At 40.3% G+C, this 16,766-nt stretch overlaps 1 protein-coding gene across 1 annotated transcript in view; it reads right to left on the bottom strand.

The window, feature by feature from the left end:
- Nucleotides 1–12,326: 12,326 nt before the first annotated feature.
- IRAK3 (interleukin 1 receptor associated kinase 3) overlaps nucleotides 12,327–16,766 on the bottom strand; it is a 54,698-nt gene continuing 50,258 nt past the window's right edge. The window contains exons 9-12 of the mRNA XM_043562968.1: nucleotides 15,853–16,051; nucleotides 15,522–15,584; nucleotides 15,263–15,427; nucleotides 12,327–13,257 (exon numbers count right to left, since the gene is read on the bottom strand). Of these exons, the coding sequence (XP_043418903.1) occupies nucleotides 12,742–13,257; nucleotides 15,263–15,427; nucleotides 15,522–15,584; nucleotides 15,853–16,051 (943 nt within the window). The 3' untranslated portion in view covers nucleotides 12,327–12,741. The remainder of the gene's footprint in view (nucleotides 13,258–15,262; nucleotides 15,428–15,521; nucleotides 15,585–15,852; nucleotides 16,052–16,766) is intronic.

Here is a 16,766-nt window from a genome sequence, read left to right as displayed (position 1 = left end):
TAAATAACAATACAAAAATAATTCAAAAATACTAATTCGAAGGGATGCATGAACCCTGATGTTTATAGCAGCATTATCTACAATAGCCATTATGGAAAGAGCTCAAATGTCCATTTACAGATGAATGGATAAAGAAGACGTGGTATATTTATACAATAGAATATTACTCAGTCATAAAAAAGAATGAAATCTTGCCATTTTTGCAATGATTTGGGTGGAGGTAGAGTGAGCTTAGAGTGTGCTAAGTGAAATAAGTCAAAGAAAGACAACATGATTTCACTCGTGTGGAATTTAAAAAACAAAACAAATGATCATAGGGGAAAAAAGAGAGGTAAACCAAGAAACAGACATTTAACTATATAGAACAAACCAATGGTTGCCGGAGGGGAGGTGGGTGGGGGGATGGGGACTAAATAGTGTACTTGTCATTAGCACCAGGTATTATATATAGGTGTTGAATCACTAAATTAATTGGACTCCTCAGGGCTCCTCGGTGGCTCAGTAGGTTAAGCATCCGACTCTGGATTTTGGCTCAGGTCAAGATCTCACGGTTTATGGAATCAAGCCTCAACTCTCTCTGGGCCTCTTCCCCTGCTCTCACTCTCTCTCTCTCAAAATAAATAAATAAACATTTAAAAAATTGTACACCTGAAACTAACATATACTGTATGTTAACTAACTGGAACTTAAACAAAAACTTAAGGGGGCGCCTGGGTGGCTCAGTCGGTTAAGCTTCTGACTTTGGCTCAGGTCATGATCTCACGGTCTGTGAGTTCAAGCCCCGCATCGGGCTCTGTGCTGACAGCTCAGAGCCTGGAGTCTGCTTCGGATTCTGTGTCTCCCTCTCTCTCTACCCCTCCCCTGCTGACATTCTCCCTCTCTCTCTCTCTCTCTCTCAAAAATAAACATTAAAATTTTAAAAAAACTTAAGAAAAAGGTCTCAAAGTATATGCATGTTTTTAAGCCTTTTAAAGAAAAATACCTTTAATCAGGAAGAAAAGGTTAAGAATTCATCTGCTTGTACAATTATTAGTAGGTATTTCCACTTAGAGAAGTATAGTGAAAAGCATACCAGATTAAAGCAGTAAGATCAAGGTTGAATTTTTGCCTTGTCCATTGGCAAACTGCAAAACCTTGATTCATTACTCAACCCTTTTAGGTCTTGTCATTAGAGTTGACAATGAGTCAACAATACAGTTGTGCTTGAAGTTAAATTAGTTAGATCCACACACAGTAAATATGAACAGGAAAAAACCAGGAGAATATCCATGAATATATAAATGGGAAGAATGGGAACTCAAATACGAATGTCACTTAGTCACCAGGCATTCAGTGAAATTTCTTTAGGTCCTGTTTGGGCAAAGACATGTTGGTTGACCGTAGCTACACAAGAAATGGATGGCGAGCTGCCAAGCTGAAGGTGATCCCCCAGGCCCTACCCAGGGAGTGGCAGCCTTGGCTAGGCAACCTCAAACATCATAGTGTCCTTGAAGGCACTGTTTCCCTAGTGCATGAGATGGTCTCAAGCTTCCTTCACCAAGAAATACGTAAAATCAATCAATCCCCCTGTACCATATCATACTGCTTCATAAGGAGATAATACACTAATAATGTTGATGTGAGAATTCAATTCTCTGGACAGTTAGGCTTTTCATTGTAAAGTAGAAAATCAGTGTGCTGATTTTTATCTATGAACTTGATCACTTCAGATCTGCCGTTGAGAGATAAGTGCATTCCAAGGAGACTGAAGAATTCTAGCCTCTGAGATGGCAGGGCTAAGATGGATTCCCCAATATTCACCAAGGTCAGTGCCACTCTGGTGGAAGCCAATCTGGAGTATCAGTCACTCCTATTGGGTGTGAATTGCTTTCTTTAAACTCCAAAAAGTAGTGGAAAAAATATTTTGTTAAGTGTTTCATTTGTTTAATAGACATCAATGAGTATCTAATTTCATACCCTGGAGGAGGTCACAGTCTTAACTCCGAAAAGAGACATAAACAATATGATAATGATTACAAACAATAAGCAAAATGTAAAAGTTAATAAATCTAAATTACTGAGAAAGAACAGAGGAGATGATTATATCAGGGAAGTTTGAGAAGGATTCATGGACGAAGTAATATTTATGCTAGCTCATGAATGGTGTATAAGGATATACCTAGCTGAAGGTGGGGTGAGGAGAGGTGAGCATTCCAGATAGTTGGAACAGCATGTGCTAAGGGCTAAGGCATGGAAATGAGAAGGGACATGGTATGCTTTAGGAATCATAACAAATTTACTGGGACTAGAACAAAAAATACAAAATCAATGGAAAGGAACAAGAAAGAGGTAGTGATGGGATTTAATACTAGAAAGATAGTTTGGGACCAGCTTATGAAGGTCATTTTATGCTATTTAAAGGAGCTTGGATCATATCTTGTAGTCAAGATAGAGAAACATGTTGCAAAAGTGAGATAAAGTCAGAGTTGACTGGATTTTTTCCTAAAGATGTTTTAATTACTGGAAAGACATTAACCTGAAGGAGGATACTTGGTGAAGTGCTGCATGGTTCTGAAGTTGACTTTATCCTGTAGAATACTTTTTATCAACAATTTTGTGGATAGAGAAAGTAATTTCATCAAACTGTCCAATCATGCAAGCCTGGAAAAAAAATGCTAAAATGTTGAATGATGGAATTAAAGATTTGAAAGACTACACTATCAACAATAGCCAAAGTATGGAAAGAGCCCAAATGTCCACCAAAGGCTGAATGGATAAAGAAGATATGGTGTGTGTGTGTATACACACACACACACACACACACACACACACACACACACAATGGAGGATTACTTGGCAATCAAAAGGAATGAAATCTTGCCATTTGCAACTACATAGAGGGAACTTGAGGGTATTATGCTAAGTGAAATTAGTCAGAGAAAGACAAATATCCTATAATTTCACTCATATGAGGACTTCAAGATACAAAACAGATGAACATAAGGGAAGGGAAGCAAAAATAATATAAAAACAGGGAGGAGGACAAAACATAAGAGACTCTTAAATATGGAGAACAAACAGAGGGGTTGTGGGAGGGGGGGTGGGCTAAATGGGTAAGGGGCATTAAGGAATCTACTCCTGAAATCATTGTTGCACTATATGCTAACTTGGATGCAAATTAAAAAATAAATTAATTTTAAAAATTTGAAAGACTCTTCTAAAAATGTTTATTGAGCATCTATTATGTCTCAGGAAATTTTCTAAGTGCTGGGGATCCAGTCATGACCATGTCAAAGTCCTTGGCTTCATAGAGTTTGTATTCTAGGGAAGAAGACTGATGATAAACAAATAGACAGGTATATAATACAGCATCATGCACTGACACATGAATTGAAGGAAACTGGTACATTGTAAAAGAGGATAGGGAGTAAGAGCAGAGAGAGAAATTCTGGAGGAAGAGAGTTCCAGGCAGGGGAACAGCAAGTGCAAAGTCCTGAGATGGAAACAAGGTTGGCATGCAAGAAGGCTAGAGTGGCTGCAGCTGACATATGATGGGGAGCATGATAAGAGATGAGAGTGGTAAGAAATGGAGTTAGGGGCTGCCTCAAAATGTTGGATCAGTGATTCCAAATAAACAAGATAGCAGTGAACCACAATGTGTATTAAGTCATTCAAAACTAGTTGGATGGTGTTAAGGCGATAAACATATAATAAGCTCTGGGTTTTATTTTGTGAAAATCAATTACACGAGGAAAAGATGAAGGAGATCTATGCTATCGGCTGTTTATGTGAAAAAGATCTCAAGGCTGTGGTAGATCCCCAGGCTAGTAGGAGCGCGTATGAAATGATGGCTTTGACAGACACACATACCGACACTTAACACAAACTCAGACTAGATTCACAGAAACATACCCCAGTTGAGTAACAATAAATACTCTTTTTACATACAATATTTAAAGTATTACGTTTGATTTGGTATGATAAATTTTAAGAGAGCTGTTGATTTAAAATGTTTCCCATTATTCAATGACAAGGATGCTGAGAAAAGTAAACACATCCACTCATACATACTTTCCTCAGCTTCCCATCTCATCATTTCGGAGCTCTGCTTATTTACATATTTACGTATGTATGTATTTACTCACTGTACGCCCAACACGGGGTTCAGACTCACAACCCTGAGATCAAGAGTGGCGTGCTCCCCCGACTAAGCCCACCAGGTGCCCCATGAGCTGTGCTAGTGGAGAGCTCTTAGATCTCAAGTGAGAAACGATCCCAGGCGGACACAAGCATGGTTTTACAGACTGGGAAGTGGAGGCTGTCATTTTGGGCTCTTCAAGCCACTGAACCAAGGAGAAAGATGTAGCTTATGACACAGGTTCTGGGTATTGATTGCCGCTGTCAATGGGGGAAATGAGATTGGGGAGCACAAGGAGGACAGGAAGGCTTTAAGACTGAAATCCGGGGCACTCCGCTTACTAACAGTTCCATCTCCAGTGATGAAAGTTAATGTCAATTCCAGCACCAATAAAGACCACTGAGGGCTCACACCCTTTAGCAGTGAAGATTTGGCGCACACCATCAGGGAAGGAAACCGAGAGACCCAAAGTGCCGGCTGAGGCCAAGGGAGCATGGAAGGAGAGTGAAATTGCATCCTGGTGACAAATCACAGAAACAAAGACAATAGCAGCCGCGCAGGCTTCCTTTGTTTTGTGTGTATTTGCGTCTATTCACCACTTACTTACTTTCCCTCTCTTTTCTCCTATATTGTATAAGAATTGTTGGAGATGATTACCTCTATTTTTAGAAAACTTAGGCAGAAGATATATTAAAATCACCTGGAGACAGATATAATGACTGATGAGAGCCTGTTCGTCTTTTGAAAGAGTTACAGCACCTTCGATTATTTGACGAATATTTGCATGATATTGTTATTGTTACCGGAAATTGAAACAGAAGGTAGAAAGGCGAGAATAAATGCTGAATAGCCACAGGGTAGGATTTGTCTGTTCTTGCCCTTCTGTGCTTTCCTTTGTAGTTTAAAGAAAACTGCATCTCCTGGATGCCCTTGACAGCTGACTCCTCATTATAGAACCCGGAAGAACTAGAGGAGCCTTTTCTTTCTCTGCTTCTTATTGGGCCCCTGGCAGTAACATAGGAGCTGCACAGGTGGTGGTCGGTCCACGTTCCCGCTTTCCTCCATGGAAATGCATCAGCATTGCACGCATCAGGAGCAAGCTCTCTGTGGCCTCAGCAGAACAGTGGTCATGGCTCTTAGTTACACCTCTTCTCTTTTTTTCTCCTTCATGCACAACAGTGAAAATGGCTTCCTGTAGTTCTTAATCTCTGGAGAGCTACACGTTTTCCTTTTTTCTTTTTTTTTTTTTTTTCCTCTTCTGGCCTTTCCAAGTCTTTGATAACCAACTCCCAATATTAAATTCCATCTGTTTGAAATAACTAGCAGGGGTTCTCATTTTCCGTAAGGACAAATACTGATACAGATGAACCCATGGCCCAACCTCTGCAAAGAAACCATGGAGTTGATGGGGAGGAAAAGGATGGTCATTGACAGGCCAGGAAAAAAAAAAAATGGGGAGATCAGACAACAGGATGTCTTTTAAAGTCCAGGATAGCATATTGTGATTTCTGATGTGTAGCAGCTTCAGGTAAGAATGGAGTCCAGAGGGTGTGGCCTTGGAAATAGTGGCTGAAGTAAAGTAGAGGTGTAGTTTCACTGTGATTGATGAGATCTGTGATGCAGGGATGCTACTTGGATCACTCAAATGGCCATTGAAACAAGGACAAACGGGGGCGCCTGGGTGGCGCAGTCGGTTAAGCGTCCGACTTCAGCCAGGTCACGATCTCGCGGTCCGTGAGTTCGAGCCCCGCGTCAGGCTCTGGGCTGATGGCTCAGAACCTGGAGCCTGTTTCTGATTCTGTGTCTCCCTCTCTCTCTGCCCCTCCCCCGTTCATGCTCTGTCTCTCTCTGTCCCAAAAATAAATAAAAAATGTTGAAAAAAAAGCATTTAAAAAAAGAAACAAGGACAAACGATGCTGGGATTATGACATAGGGAGAAAGATGAGAACATGTTAGATTATGTCTTCTAAAATACGGTAATAATTTTTTTTTAGAGAAATACATTTTAATGGCCAAGACAGAATATTAGAAATCATATGAATTATTTCCCCCTCTTCAAACTGCTAAACAAATGCATAATGATTGCTCTGCCTCTTGTCTCAAGCCTTAGAGCTACTGGCAGTGACTTAATACGAACATGCACACTTGGCTTTGTAAGCATACTGGAATCTCACATTTTCCTCCAGGGCACATAAAATAAAAATAATAAAAGTCACAGATTTATATTTGCCCTTGGCTGAGATCACTGCAGCTCTTTTCTTAAAAAAAAAAAAAAAAAAAAAAAATCCTGAAAGAAAAATCCCGTGTTACAAACATAAAATAAAAAGATATATCAGAAGATCCAATGTTTAATGGTCCAGCAAGTGCACTGTAATTAGCTAATATGCTTTCAGAATGACATGAAATTATCGTTAGTGAATAATGGGATTAAGAAGACTACCGGAAGTTATACATACTTCACCCCAATGTGCTGTCAGAGTGACTTCATTTTACACTCGATTTGCGTACTAGATTCCTTAACCTCTCTTTTGCTGAAATCTCTGCAGTGATGATACAGTTAATACTACCCGGCATTTCTCTTCCAGGGAACACAAAAATAGCACCAACGTGTTAATTTGGTATCAAGAGAACAAAATTTGTGGCAGGGTCATGCTCCTCAAAAGCCAGCACGAATTTATCTTTTAGCTGGATTTGCCTGTGTTTTTATCATATTTACTGTCCCCTGTAACTTACGCCCCACAAAACAGTCCGTCCAGGATAGAGCTCATTAGAATTGGTATTTTACCCTGGAGTACACTTTGCTATTTCCCGTTATAATTAATGTATCGTGGGCCCCATTAGCATTGTTACATAGGCTCCATCTCTACCTGCTAGAGAAAAACACTGTATTCTGTCACACTTTCTCTGCACTGTGGCAAGTTTTCTCTTCAACTCATAACTACAGCCCTGAGTCTACTAAATTCAGTAGGTTAAAAGTCGTATGTAGGTTAAAAAGGGATAATGGGACCTAAGTCTGAGGAAGGGATAATTTATGGTTAAAAATTTCTCTCTCCAAAGATCTTTTAATTTTTTTTTTTAATTTAACCGTAGGCTATGCCTTGCAGTGCTAATTTGTAAGGAGAGAGCTTAAGGGTAATTTTTAAATATTTTACCAAAATCAACTGTAATTACAAAGCATGGTGCACTGTGATCTGTTCTCCACTCTTCTGTATTTTAGCTGGTCTGGTTTTTGCATCTTGGCTTGCTTTTTTAATTTGTTACCTTTTTTAATTTTAATTAGGCTCCACACCCAATAGGGGGCTTGAACTCAGGACCCTCAGATCAAGAATTGCACAGTTCACCCACTGAGCTAGCCAGGCACCTATTGGATTGCTTTTTTATAAGTCCTCTCAAAACTTGCTATTCAGGAGATACAAGATAGATCTATGTGGGAGCTTCAGTCGCTGAGGCTGTAAGATAGAAATAAGGGCAATGGAACAGAAATATTATTGGTGGTTGACAGTTGTTATCAAGGGCACAGCTAAGCAAAGAGGTAAATATCGACATGTATAGAATATTTTTTTCCAACATAAAAATACCTTTATTATTTTCTGGTAATAAAAATGATACATGCTCATTATACAAGTTTTAAATACATAAAAGGCAAAAGAAAGTAAAGATCACCCAAATCCCATAGCCCAGAGAAAGACATCATTTTTGGCAAAGATCTCTGTATGAAACATATATTATTTTAAAATATCCAGTGTTAGAAATGGGGCCATATTAAACATATTATTCTATATCTTGCTTTTTCACTCAATAATATTTCAGGGACAAATTTCCATAGCAATAAATGCAATCTAAATAATATTTAATGACAGTTGTATATGACTCAATAGTATATATGTGCTAGAATTTATGTAACCCACTTTCTGTTGAAGGATATTTAGGCCATTTCCGAAGTTTTAATATCATGAATATCATAAAGTACATCTTTGCCCTCATGTTTACGTACTTGTGTAGTTTTTATTCTTTAGGACAAATTGTAAACAAATTGCTGGGTAAAAGTGTATCATTTAAATGTTTGGTATATATTGCCAAATTTGATACATACTGTCTCTAGAAAAGTTGTACCAGTCTTCACCCCTGCCAACAGTGAACAAGAATGTCCCTTTGTTCATATTTTGTCAATTACTTTGATATTTGCCAATCTTGGAGAATACAATTAATACAAATAAGATAAACACATATGTTATTACTGTTTTTATTTTCAAATAGGGTATGCCTTTAATTTTTTAAAGTTTACTTTTTTATTTTTGAGAGAGAGAGAGAGAGAGAGAGAGAGAGAGAGAGAGTGCATGTGGCACATGTGCACAAGCAGGGAAGAGGCAGAGAGAGAGGGAGAAAGAGAATCCCAAATAGGCTCTGTCAGGGCAGAGCCCAATGTGGGCATCAAACCCCACAACCATGAGATCATGACCTGAGCCAAAATCAAGAGTCAGACACTTGACTGACTGAGCCACCTAGGTGCCCCAGGAATACCTAATTTTTAAGTTATCCCTTTTCAGAGCAAATATTTCCTGGATTTGAATAAAGAGTTTTCAATTTGTGTCCATACTTCACTATCAGCGTGACTTGGGATAAGAGTCAACTTTCTTGATATCATTTTCCTTGCTATTATAGTAACAGAACCCAACTCAGTTGGCATTCAGAGTGTAGGTGATGAAAGCACTTATCACACTATTAGACACCTCAGTGTTAACGGAGTCTGAATCTCCTGCACGTAAGTTCTTTCTACCTGCTTACTCTCCATTGCAATCAATGTTGGTCTGTAAGAAATTTTAAAATTAAGGAGCCAATACAAAACTTTGGAAATATTCGCTTGCAATTTATAGAGATTGCCACAAAGTTTTCAACAAGACAGATGACATTAATAAGAAGGCTCTAAAGTGAAGGGCTCGGTAAGCAGTGTAGATATTTGGAATAAAAATGCCTTCCAAGAAAATACTTGCATGTCAAGTTCAATGGACCATCAAATATATACAAATAATTTGACAGAAATATGGAAACAAAATACCACAAGTATCAGTTTATCCCCTATCAAATGTTGGTTTATCATTGCTTAGAAATGGTTTGGGAATATTTTCTACCATGAATCAAATCTATAAACAATGTATACACAATGTCTAATTCCTCCTTTCAAAGATATCTCAGATTTAATCCTTAATAACTTTTATCTGAGAATAGTGGGATGGAACCATCTAAGCAAATTAATAATGGTAGTATGGGTATTAGAAAGATGCACTTTAGGGGCGTCTGGCTGGCTCAGTCAAAAGAGCATGTGACTTTTTTTTTTAATGTTACTTATTTTTGAAAGAGTGTGAGTGGGGGAGGGTAAGAGAGAGAGGGACAGAGACTTAGGATCTGGAGTGAGCTCTGTGTTGTCAGCAGAGAGCCCGATGTGGGGCTAGAACTCACAAACTGCAAGATCATGACCTGAGCCAAAGCTGGTCGTCGCTCAACCAACTGAGCCACCCAGGCGTCCCATGAAGAGCATGCAACTCTTGATCTCAGGGTCACGAGTTGAAGCCCCACGTTGGGTGTAGAGGTTACTGAAATAAATAAAACTTTAAAAAAAGAGAAAAGAGGGGCGCCTGGGTGGCTCAGTCAGTTGAGCGACCAACTTCTGCTCAGGTCACGATCTCGTGGTCTGTGAGTTCGAGCCCCGCGTCAGGCTCTGTGCTGATGGCTCAGAGCTGCAGCCTGCCTCGGATTCTGCATCTCCCTCTCTCTCTGTCCTTCCCCTGCTCATGCTCTGTCTCTCTCTGTCTCTCAAAAATGAACAAACGTTAAACAAATTTAAAAAAGAGAGAAAAGAAAGATGCACTTTGGGTGTAATGTAGATGACAGTCGTGATATACTAGATACCAATGATTTTGAAGATATTCTAAATGACTATTTGGTTCATTCATTTTATAAATATTGATCAGGCCATATTATGTACCAGGTACCATACTCATTGTTAGAGACACAAAAATGAGCAGGATATAGTCCCCGTCCTCAAGAAGTTTCAGTTTTGTGGAGAAGAGAGAAGTCAACAGACAATTACATTATGGAGTGATAGGGAAGTGAGGCATGTGTAGGTGCTTCAGAGTCCTTAGGAACAGCCAGTTGAAGGTGCCGTTGGTAGCTAGATGAATGTCCTGGAGAAATCATAGGTCAATGGAAGAATCGGACCTGTCATGATTGCCATATACCACAGACTCCCGGTGCACACTAATAGCAAAGCAACCAGCTACCATGGAGACATCAGCTGTACCATAGGGTGAGGGGAAACCTCTGTGAATCCCTACAGAAGGGCTGGCAGAGAAGCTGGAGTCTAAGTCCAGACAACACTCACAGATGGCTCAGTGAGGCTGGTCTCCTGGAGAGCCACCAGTTAGCATTAGAATTGAGATTACAACTTCCCCATGTTGTTTTCTTTCATCCATCCATTCATTTACTGACTAGAACATAAGCTCCATGAGGGCAGAGATCTTTGTTGGGTGTGATTTAAAAAAAAAAAAAAATTCTTAATGCTTATTTACTTTTGAGAGAGATAGAGAGCAGGAGGGCTGGACAGAGAGGGAGACACAGAATCCAAAACAGGCTCCAGGCACTGAGCTGTCCGCACAGACCCCCACACAGGGCCCAAACCCATGAACTTCTCGAGATCATGACCTGAGCTGAAGTCGGACGCTTAACCAGCTGAGCCACCCAGGCGCCCTCAGTTGGGTGTGATCTTCACTGTGTCCCCAGCTCCCAGAACAATGCCTGACATAAAGGAGGCTGTTGATAAATATTTGTTCAGTGAATGAATGGTTAGATCAATGAATTCATTTAACTTACATCTAATGACTAAAGAGGTGGGTAACTGTTAACAGAGGAACAGGATAGTAAAAAAAGGCAGAAGACATGGCAAGCCTTGTGTGCTTACTGAAAACCTGTTGGAATCAACAAATGAGCTCTCACCTCTATCCCTTTCTATAAAAGCTTGAATCTGTGGGGGCTTCTGTATGCAATGTGGAATACAAGAAAGAGTGTGCGCTTTGATATCAGACAGCTGTGCTTTTAAATCCTGGCTCTTCCATTTCTGGGAAAACCCCAGGCTCAAAAGTTATTTAACCTAAGTCAGTTTTCTCATCCTAAAATGGGATTTGTACCTTCAGTGTGGCTGTGAAGGATTAACAGGAAAAAGCATGAAATGCTTTGGACCGAGCTCCCTTTGCCCTCACCCATCCTTCCAGGTGCGTTATAATTTGTTCTAGCAACAATAGGAAATTAATACAGGTAGTTTACAATCTAGTAAGAGAGAAAAGATGGCACAGGCAACATCGGTACAATTGAGAAAATAACAAGTATGAAACAAATACAAAAACAGTGCTATAGAAATGCTAAGGAAGTGAGTACTTCTGGCTGGACAGATTAAGGAAGCTTCCTGGAAGAGGTAGTTCTGCTGGGCCTTGAAGGCCTGGGTACGATTTCAACAGGGGGAGACCCAGTAAACAGCAAGAGTAAAGGCACAGAGTTGGAAGGTACAGAATCAAAGAAAAAGCTAACATAAGCCCTTGTGACCGGCCATTTTGTCAGAAACAAAAACTACTTGATTAAAATTTCACACATTCAACTCAGGATATAATGGTCTCTAGGTTTGTAAAAAAAAAAAAAAAGTAATAATAGTAATAATAAAAAAAGTATTAATAGTAAATTAATAGGTTTGTAAAAAAAAAAGTAATAATAGTAATAATAAAAAAGTATTAATAGTAATAATAAAAAAAAGTAATAATAAAAGTAATAGTAGTAATATGTGATAAACTATCCTAAGGGTTTAAATACAGAAATACAGATCTTGGGCAAGAATCCCCTCTCTACACAGAACATGTCAATAGCCAAGGGTGAATCTGGCTCATTTTCTTTTTTTTTTTTTCAATGTTTTTTATTTATTTTTGGGACAGAGAGAGACAGAGCATGAACGGGGGAGGGGCAGAGAGAGAGGGAGACACAGAATCGGAAACAGGCTCCAGGCTCCGAGCCATCAGCTCAGAGCCTGACGCGGGGCTCGAACTCACGGACCACGAGATCGTGACCTGGCTGAAGTCGGACGCTTAACCGACTGCGCCACCCGCGCCCCCTGGCTCATTTTCAAACAGACAGGCTTGACAGGGAGGAACAGAAAAATACTAAAGGTTAATTAAGATAAACACAAAGGTAATTCTTTAAAAAGGCACCTGTTAACATTTACAAATTAGACACTTCTTACAACCTTCACAAGCGAGCCAAACTGAATAATGCAATCTAACTGAACTGAATGTACTTAGCAGACTGGTGGCACAGGGGCTCATGTTGATGACGATGGAGAAGACCGTAGAATCTAGTCCCTCTTTGGTAGGTTTTGTTTGTCTAAAGCCACAGCTCATGATCTTAAGTAATTTTGGATGGCTCTCATATAGCCTAGGTTTGAGCCACTCTGTTTTCGGAGTTGGGAAGGAAGGGGTAGAATTGTCCAGAGAGTAGATCCGCATCACCCAAACTCACCATCCATTGTCCTTTTTCGCATTACTTATGGTAACAATGTTTTCCCAAGATGATACCTGTACTCAGAGGCCTTAGCAATACTTGCTTTCTTCTTTATCTTCTGGTGAAATCGATTCCTTTTTGTACTGCTCACATTCGTTCCAGGAAGATTCAGAGGAACAGCTGGTCTCCACTGGCCTGCTCCTGTAAGAAGGGTCTGGAGCTTCTGCAGAAGGGTCCAGATCTGCACCACAGGCCCCTGAGTCCTGCGATAGAGCTGAATGCTTTGCAGACCAACTTTCTTTACAAGAAGAACTGGGCGTGTTGCATGCATCCTCTTTTCTCTCACCCCCTGACTTTCTGTGAATGCCCAGAAATGTAACCTCAGACTGGCTGCATTCAAATGGAACTTTCGGAGTCACTCCATCTTTTCTCAAACCTTGATCATGAGGGTGTGAGTGATTATTCTGGTTTTCATCATCTTCCACTGGAATACTTGGTACGTTATCCAAGAATAGAGGAGAAGGACACCTGAAGGACTTTAGTGAAGTGGGAGGGTCCTCAGCAAAATATAAGCAGGCTTGAGTACTTTCAAGAGTAGTTAGGACCTAGGTAACCAAGAAGCAAACATTGAGTTAAGTTTGAATAACCTCTCCTTTCACCTTTTTTTCTGCCTACTTATTAAGGAACAGCCTCTTGTTTTCATGAAATAAGTTCAACAATAGAGTTTTGAATGAGAAGCTATTAAAGATTAGCTAGACCCTTTCTTTCACAGACTTGAACCAAAGTATAAAAGATAGGGGCCCAGGAATCTGTATTTTAAAAGCTTCCCAGTTGATCCAGATATGCTGTTGAGAGCTGTTGACCTGATTTAAAAGAGCATGTAACATATCTTTACACACACACACACACACACACGTACTTTTTAAAAATGTATTGGGGTGCCTGGGTGGCTCAGTCGGTTAAGCGTCCGACTTCAGCTCAGGTCACGATCTCACAGTCCGTGAGTTCGAGCCCCGCGTTGGGCTCTGGGCCGATTGCTCAGAGCCCGGAGCCTGCTTCAGATTCTGTGTCTCCCTCTCTCTCTGCCCCTCCCCTGTTCATGCTCTGTCACTCTCTGTCCCAAAAATAAATAAACGTCAAAAAAATTTTTAAAAATTATTAAATAGGGGCGCCTGGGTGGCGCAGTCGGTTAAGCGTCCGACTTCAGCCAGGTCACGATCTCGCGGTTCGTGAGTTCGAGCCCCGCGTCAGGCTCTGGGCTGATGGCTCAGAGCTTGGAGCCTGTTTCCGATTCTGTGTCTCCCTCTCTCTCTGCCCCTCCCCCGTTCATGCTCTGTCTCTCTCTGTCCCAAAAATAAATAAACGTTAAAAAAAAAAAATTATTAAATAAATAAATAAAAATAAAAATGTACTTAGAGAGTTTTACTATTTACAAAGTGTTTTCACACCCATTCCCCCTTTAACCTGTACAAACAATATTATTATTCTCATTTTACAGATAATAAAGCTGAGGCTCAAAAAGGGAATAAATATCACTAGCCAGTAAGGAACAGATCTGTTGCTTGACCTCAGATCTGGCTCCCAATTCCATTATTCTTCCACTGTGCCTCTCATAGCTCCTTTTGGACCCAAGATTTCAGGTCATATAGCTCTTACTGGTGGTGTCAGGCCTCGAATATACCTCTGCTGACTCCCAGGCCAGTGTTCTTTATATTCTGATTATGTTGACCTCTTGTTTAAAATCCCTTCCTGCTTCTACAATAGACTCAGGATTAAACCCAGACTACCACAATGGATTCATGTCTGTCCATCATCTAGCACTTCCTATTATTTTGAGCACTCCAGCTTTTCCCTTATGACATCCCACTTCTCTGAACTACCTGCAGTATTAGTGCCATGGAATCCATCACCTCTGAGCTTTGCATGTATAGATTCTCGCTGACTGAAGTGTCCTCCTATTCTTACTGTTGCCTCAATTCACCCTATTCCGCCAACCATAGCACAGCCGTCACTTCCACCAAGAAGCTTCCTTGACTTCCATAGGCTGGGTTGTATTCTGAGCCTACGCTCCCGTACTGACCTGGGCTTCTACCCACCCCTGATGCCATGTTTACTGATCTGACTCACTCGGGACTGTGAGCCTGAGGGCAGCAACCGTATCTTGATTACTGTTGTGCCCTCAGCACCCAGTACAAAGTCTGGCACATGCAAAGTAAGCGCTAGCTAAATATTTGTTGAACAAATAAACAAATAACTGACTGGATGATTAAACTGATGACTAAATTAAAAAATCAGTAGGGGGAATAAGTGCTACATTCTTAATGGACCAGATCTCTTAATGAAGGCTGAATACAATTCTCTCCAAACTACTCACTTATGTCATTTCATTAAATTTTTTGTGGTGCCCTGATCCCACCCAATAATGACCTCTACCAGAGTACCAAAGAATGTGACTTGGTGACTTGGAAAAACTATCTACTAGGTTAGAAATCTGTGTTAGGGGCTGGGTTTGCCTCATTGATAAAGAATTTACTTAGACACGCAATCTATCCAATTTAGATTTTCCATGGTTCTGTGGGCTTGGTTTTGAATAAAACCATGTGTACGTACTTCATCCATTGATGGTCTTAACTTTGCCCGCGTGGTAGCACACTGGCCCGCCAAAGAGAATAGCTTGGCAGAAAAATTCCGAGGACAGGGATGCACTTTCTTATCTAGAAACGAAAGGCATGAATCGAGTCCTCTCTTCTCCATCAACTCCATAAGGAGATCCCTCTAGGAAGAGAAGAAGATAAGGTATCTTTGTCTTTTAGAACTCTATCCAAAAAAATGACCAAGAAATGGGTGCAGAGATGAAGACAATTCTTACCAGCTGGATATGCTTTGGATCATCTAACACCACTTTACAACCTGTCAGAACTTCCATGATTACCTATAGGGAATATACAGAAAGTCAGCTACATACGTTAAATATATACATATAATTAGTTCAACAGTTAACCTTGACAATGGATATAGTTCATTCTAATCAATGACTGTATATTTTATTATTTGACAGATTGCATGAGATTAATGTATAAGACACTGGGTAATGGAAGTCAGTAGGTCTAAAAGTTAAAGCCCTTAAAAAAAATTCTTAGAATCTAGAGCATTCCTGGTGATAAACTCTCCTTCTTTGTTGACTGGTACTTGGTACTTACAATTCCAAAGCTATAGACGTCCGTTTTAATGGAAAGTTTGCCCTGTCTGATATACTCTTCAGGCATATACCACAGATGTTTAGTGCTGCTGCTAGCCATGCTTATGGTAGAGCTCTGATGTTCCGGGTGGGGTCGGAAGTGCGCCATGCCAAAGTCCGTCAGTTTGGGTTCAAACCGATCATCCAAAAGTATGTTCGCACTGAAATTGTAACCGAGGACAAACGAGACCAAAACATCATAAAGGCATTCCAGCGAAAAACAAAATGGCAAGCGTACCCTGATATCTGGTTAATTCCAAACACTGACAACACAAAGCCGTACAGAATTTTCCGTGAGGGTATCTTCCCATTTTTCTTAAAATATAAATACAAGGATTATATAAAACTCGAAGATGAAAACCTGGCCTAGGGACAGTGGGCTTTTCCAATTTATAGATACGTAGAGGGAGTTGGTAGATAAAGCTGATGACTTGCCAAGAGGAGGAACTAAAATGAACCAAAGCAGCTTTCCTTATGCTCTTCTGATATGCGGTGAGCACACTAACTGGGTTTTAGTCAGCTAACAATCAAGTACCTGTTATGTACAGAGCTGTGCTGCGGAATGCCCGGCTTCTCAGCAGAGAGCCACTAACCTGCAGCGATGTGAAGGATCTTTGGTAGCCCCTGCCTTAAGGATAGCCCTTCTCTATTGTCCCATCTCTATGACTTTCTACGGACTGAAGACAAAAATGTCTTTGAGCCTTATTTAAAATATAGATATCTGCTGCGGTAAAGACAAAGTGCTTAGCGTCAGTTTTAGCTACTTGTCACATAAAATCCTAAATAATCACTTAACATCTTGGCTGACAGTAAGCCTCAGCTTACATTTACCTTCAAAAGGCTGTCACAGCAGGGATGGAAAAGGCTAAGCCCATG

This window comes from Prionailurus bengalensis, chromosome B4 (genome assembly GCF_016509475.1).
Source record: "Prionailurus bengalensis isolate Pbe53 chromosome B4, Fcat_Pben_1.1_paternal_pri, whole genome shotgun sequence".
Lineage (NCBI taxonomy): Eukaryota > Metazoa > Chordata > Mammalia > Carnivora > Felidae > Prionailurus > Prionailurus bengalensis.
Note: the sequence above shows the minus strand (reverse complement) of the source record. Positions and strands in the feature narration are given on the sequence as shown.